Below are 6,129 nucleotides of genomic sequence, written 5' to 3'. Positions count from 1 at the left end.
GTAAAGAGTGGGGAGGAAGAGGCCAGTGGGTGATGCAGTGGTTAAGGCTCTGGACTCTATCGTCATTTGAAACTCAGACTCAGTGACTTGGAACTCACACCGGGTGTGCGTGCATACATGCCCCAAACCCCACGACGAGAATGGAGGAGAAGGGATAGAAGCATGGCCATCCCCCGGGGGGTGATTTCTCACTTTCTCTCACTTCATTTTTCTGTGTCCAGTGAGTGTAGTATGTATGCACCCTTTAGCAAAATTCTTTCACAAACAAGGAAAAAAAGATGGGGAGGGATTGTTCGAGGCTAAGATCTACTGAAACCTCTAGCCTGGTGCTCTTGAGCTAAACAAGAGCAGAATTCTCTGAGCCGTGGATGCTGGCCTTAAGGCTCAGTTCCAGGCCCAGATGCCTGCTGGGGAGCTATCTTGTGCATTGTAGGAGGTTTAACAGCAAGCCTGTCCTCTCCTCACGAGATGCCAATGGCATCTCCCACCCATGGCTGCAATCCTGCCATCCAAAAATGTCTCCAGACATTGCCACATGTTCCCTGCAGAAAGAGGACAGACAGCAGAATCACCTCCAGGTGAGAGGCACTGCCTTAGTATGAAACTCTTTAGGGACAAGATTCTGAGCATCCTGATTTAACACATTAGGAGAGGTTTCTGTCTTTGCATTGAGTCTCTGTGGCTTGAGACAGAGGATTACATTAAAATCTTGGAGAGTCGCGGAATTCAGCCATCACAGCTGTCATTACTTACACTCTCACAATGCCTGTGCTCAGTCTGAGGCTCTTCCTCGCCAACACAATACTCTAGGGCATCAAAACAAATCAGATGACGCTGCCCCTGACTTTTAAAACTCTCCCCTATTTGTTAAGGGTCTACAGTATATGCACCACGTTTTTCGGGATGCTAGTTGAAAATGCATCTCTCTGGGGACCAGCAGTTAGCGTAATGGCTATGTCGCTGGATTCCCATGTAGTTGACCGCAGCTCGCGTCCCATACCCGATGGCTTAAAACACGTGTGTGTGCGTGCCCAAGATTCTGAGAGGAGAATGGAGGAGAAGGGATTGTGGCGTGGCCATTCCCCCCTGGGGGGATGATTTCTCGCTTTCTGTCTCTCTTTCAGTCTGGTGAGCACACGTATCCTATAGCAAAAACCTCTCCAAAAAAAAAAAAAAAAGAAAAGAAAGAAAAAAAAGAAAATGCATCTCTCTAGGTAGGGAGACTAAATTAATCTGATTATCTAGGAATAGGGCACAGTGTTCTACATGATGCCCATGTGGTTTAAAAGGATGCTGTGTACTTCATTTTTTTTTTTTTTGGCACATTTGGGACTCTGTAAGGGGGGAGCTGTTAAGGTAGCAGGCTCACTTCTTCCTTATCCCAAGACTAAGTTTTTGACTGTTCCTTGTGACTAGGGGTAATATTGAGAAACTTAAATTGGGGGCCAGCAGATGGCATAATAGTAATGTCACTGGACTCCCACATGGTTTGACCATGGTTCAAGTCCTGGACCAGGTGGCTCAAAACTCATGCCAGGTGCATATGTGTGCATGCCCAAGATCCTGCAAAGAGAATGGAGGACAAGGGACTACAGTATGGCCATATTCTCTGGGGAGTGATTTCTCACTTTCCCTCTCACTGTATCTCTCTCTCTCTCTCTCATTCTCTCTCTCTCTGGTGCCTAAGGCAAAAACCTCTTAAAAAAAGAAACTTGAATTATAGATGATGCCACAATTGTCACTTTTGTCTTATTTGCCAGGCAGAGATTGTTTCTCCAGATGCAGCATTTATTTCCTGAATAATTTAAGAACAACACAAGAATTTTAGACACTATGGAATTGACAGAATTGGATGAGACACTTAAACTGGCAGGATATGAAATATATAACAGGACAGTTGGTTATAAGCCATCTAAGGTGTAATGCCATCTTGGCTCTGAACTAGGAAATGAGACAGTCATTGCAGATAACAGTAACAGGTATGCTCCCAATTAAAACATTTCTTGAGCCAAATTCCAATGTACAAAGAATGTTCATTCACGATTTGGAAAGATTCTGTATTTTATAACCTGCTATTTTAAATGTTAGTCTTTTCTGATGAATATGAATGCTATGAATCAAATTAAAACAATATAAGCAGAGACCAGTAGATGGGGTAGCGGTTACATCACTCGACTTCCATATGACTGACTGAGGTTAGAGTCCCAGACCTGGTACCTTCAAAATCACACTGGGCACATGTGAATACATGTCTAAGATCTTAGGAGGAGAATGGAGGGACTGCAGCATGTCCAGGGAGAGGGAGGTGGTGGGAGGTGGTGGCACTGTCTCTGTCTCTCTGGTGAGCACATGTGCCCTAAGGCAAAAACCTCCCAAGAAACAAAAAACACAGGAGAAGCAGAATTTCTGCCTGTCACTGGTTGGTGCTGAATTAAAATGAAAGCAAAGGAGAATGGAGGAAAAGGGACTGCAACATGCCAACCCCCCTGGGAGGGGGTGATGTCTCGCTTTCTGCCTGTCTTTCTCTGTCTCTCCAACTAGCACACATAATATACAGTTCACTTGAAGAAACAGGCAATAAGATGCATGTCAGAAAGATAGATGGCTACCCTTCACAGTGGCTAAATTCCCCACCCAAGAAGTCCACATGATAGCCCTTCAGGGATAAAATAATATAAATATGGATGGAGGAGGTAATGAGGGCTTTCGTATGTGTTCCACATGGAAAAAAATCACAGTTATCAGAGATTCTAAAAGAAGGCATTGATTTGTGGTTCAGCTGATTCTCATATCTCTCCATAAGGAGCTGGGAGAAGGTGGCTATCAGGAATGTCCACATTAACTTAAAAGTGGCATGGTGGTTAAGCTGCTGGACTCCCACATAGCCAACTGGTTTGAGTCCTGGGCCCAGTGGCTTGCAACTTACATTGGGTGTGTGCCCAAAATCCCAAAAGGAGATAGAGAAAAAGGGATTGTGGTGTGGCTATCTCCTCTGGGTTGGTGATTACTTCCCTTCTCTCTGTCTCTCTTCAGCATATGCTCTCTGGCAAAAAAAAGTGGTTAATTATAGTTCGTTGGCAATTTCTGAAAATTATAATTTTTTTGTTTGATTTTTGGTCTAGGTTGCATGCACTTGCCAGAGAGAGACAGAGAGCAGGAGAGAGGGAGAAGAGAAAGCACCCCATGGGGCGAATGGTCATGTTGCAATCCCTCTCCTTCCTTTGGAGATTTTGAGCATGCATGCACACATGCCCACTGTGTTTCTCAAGCTACTGGGTCCAAAACAAGGACCATGCAGTCAGCCCTATAGATCTTGTTGCTTTATCCACTAGGTCACAAAGCCAGCCCAAGTCTTACTTTTTTAGAGTCGGAACAAAGAGAAAGAAAATGACTTTAAAATATTTTTCTCAGGACCAGCATATGGCTTAATGGTTACGTCACTGGACTCCCAAGAAGTCTGGAAGCTTAAAACTCATACCGGGTGTATATGTGTGCATGTCCAAAATTCCAAGAGGAGAAGGGATTGTGGCATACCAACCCCCCTGGGGGATAATGTCTTGCTGTCTGTCTCTCCAACGAGTGTATGTGCCCCATAGCAAAAACTCTCTTTAAAAAATGTGTGTGTGTGTGTATGTGTGTATATATATATATTCTCTCTAGAAAACGATCCAACCCCTAGGATAATCTTTAGAGAAGGGCTATCTTTTCTGTTAATTTCTGTTCCATTTGTATACAATCCTTCCCAAAGTAATTTTTCTCTTATGAATAGCAGTGATTCTCAAGTTGAGTTCAGGATGGAAATAAAATACAGAAAAGCTTCCTTTTAATGCATTAACCAAACTGAAAAACTGGAGGGTAAAAGGGGTCATTATAAAAACTACAGTGGATAATAGGTATAGGCTGGGACTGTCCCTCAGGCTGACACATGTATGTTTAGTCCCTTAGAAACACGGTCCCAGCCCCATCAGGAATAAGATGCCTTGATCACAGCCTTACACCCTGCACACATAAAGACAAGCAGAATGGGCCATTGCAAGCACTGTTATCTGAGAATTAAGGGCCAGACAAAGTTGTTAAACATCAGGTCTAGCAAGTAGAATCTCTGGCATATCACTGTGGAATCAAACAAATTATTTGGGAAAAGCAGGGAAGTACCTGCTTTTACAGACTCCATCTGCCATAGATTTGGTACATTGTCAGATATGTGGCAGCTTAGACAAGATGAAGCAGTCCAAGCTGCTCTACTAGGGGAAGAAAGCCTCCACTACCTCATTTTTCTGATATTTGACCATTTCATTGTGGCAGACATTGTATCAAGCACATCCTAAGTATTACATCAGTTGGTCTTTATAATGAACCCAAGGAGGAAGTACTTTTTGATTTCTGAATAAACTAAGACATGGAGGAAGTTTAGGCAACTCGTGGAAGCTCTCAGACCTAGTGAAGGAGTGAAATGGGTTTTGAACTAAGGCTGAATCCAGAATGGACACTCCGAACTATATCATTACACTGATATAACCCTTTCACAAGGGTCATCTCTATGGGTGATTAAATTCAAAGATTGATTTCTTCACCTTTTTCCTAATCTACCAGGTTGCTAAGACAATGAGGAGGAAGGAGCTGAATGAAGGTGAACAGGATGACTTCACAGTAGAAATAAGATAAAGCCATGTTTTGGACCTAAGATTTAACACTGTTCTCTGAATGGAAGATTAGTCTTGAGAAGTTTGGGGTTGGTAAGGCCAGTCTCTCTCCACTGGTGGAGCAACAAGTGCCACATACAAAGGCTGAGAGGCCAAGTAGAACTGATTCCCAATGTGGGTTCAGCTGGGTCAGTCATGTCCTATGGTGGGCAGGGAGGACACTCTTCCCTAAGTTGCACCAAATGGTCCCTATCGGCTAGAAGAGACTCCATGACTGTGAAGCTCCACAGGGTTTCTCTAAACCAGAGTGAGAGAGGATCCCACTTCCTGTTTGAGGCAGGGATAGCTGGTGTTTTAATGAAAGTCACCTTCATGCTAAGTCTCACTATTGCTCACATTTCTGAAATATGGAGACTCCGTTCCCAAATGTCAGAAGCAGTCAAGGTAAGAAAGAAATCAGGCATTCAAAGAAAGTGAAAAAAATCTTTTTAGACAGTTTATAAATAAATAATGACCCTGAGCTCTGAAATCAGAGGTCATACCCAAATGTGTTTCTCAGCCCTCTGAGCTTAGGTGGGATCTGACAAATCAGGTTTAAAACTCCACTAGATAAATAAATAACGAGCAGCGGATGGCACTCGGAGTTTCAGTCCCACTTGCAAATCCTTTTCGTACAAATTGAATGAATAAGGAGCTTCGCATATTTTGGATTCTTATCTAGCAGTTTTCTAAACACATAGCAAGGATCTTATTGCCCGTGCAACACTGATGGCATGCAAACAGTGTGCCCACGGGTCTGCCTTGACATAGCAATAGTCCAAATGCATGGGAAAGTACATACTAGGAAGGGATTACACACGCGCCATCATTGTTGGCAAAAGTTTGTTTTGGAGGATAGCTTTAATTAGTATTTCCTGAACTTTAGGCATTTACTTCTCTTCACAATTATTGCCGTATCTATATATCACTTTTTATATCTGGGCACATGTTGTCATAAGATGAGAATAAAGTCATGCCACTGATTTCTGCATGGTCCAATTGGCTGCCAAAAGTGCTAAGCTTAAGGCCCGCTCTGTCTTTGTGAAAAAAGGAGGTAATTACATGTTACCAGGTATTAAGGCAAATAAGCACCAAAGAACTGTGATGCTTTTCTTGGGGGGTAGGGGGGGAAGGAGAAGTTAAAGAAAATTGAATAGAGAATGACTTTCTCATTAGGCAAGCTAGATGTTACTTAGAGGTGTACTTTTGTACTATGCCACTGGTATGAGTGATAAAGTTTCCCCCCAACGGGATAATAAAGTTCCTGGCCATAAAATGGAGTTTGTATGTACTCAACCAAATCAAGCAAGACACATTTCCATGTGTTCTGTTCCCTGCCTGGGGACAACTTGTTCTACGTGTGTGTCACATAGTTTGCAAACAAATCATTGACTTACCATGTTCGTCAAGTAAAATATTGTCAGGATTCATATCCCTGGGGGGGGGG

At 43.1% G+C, this 6,129-nt stretch overlaps 1 protein-coding gene across 1 annotated transcript in view; it reads right to left on the bottom strand.

Annotated features, from left to right (window-relative positions):
* STK32A (serine/threonine kinase 32A) overlaps positions 1-6,129 on the bottom strand; it is a gene marked incomplete in the record, with an annotated part of 141,032 nt that overhangs the window by 37,989 nt on the left and 96,914 nt on the right. Inside the window, 1 exon segment of the mRNA XM_027771667.1 lies at positions 6,080-6,107. Coding sequence (XP_027627468.1) covers positions 6,080-6,107 — 28 coding nt within the window.

Source organism: Tupaia chinensis, unplaced genomic scaffold (genome assembly GCF_000334495.1).
Source record: "Tupaia chinensis unplaced genomic scaffold, TupChi_1.0 Scaffold000228_1, whole genome shotgun sequence".
NCBI lineage: Eukaryota > Metazoa > Chordata > Mammalia > Scandentia > Tupaiidae > Tupaia > Tupaia belangeri.
The sequence above is the reverse complement of the archived record's forward strand: the minus strand, read 5'-3'. Positions and strand labels throughout refer to the sequence as shown.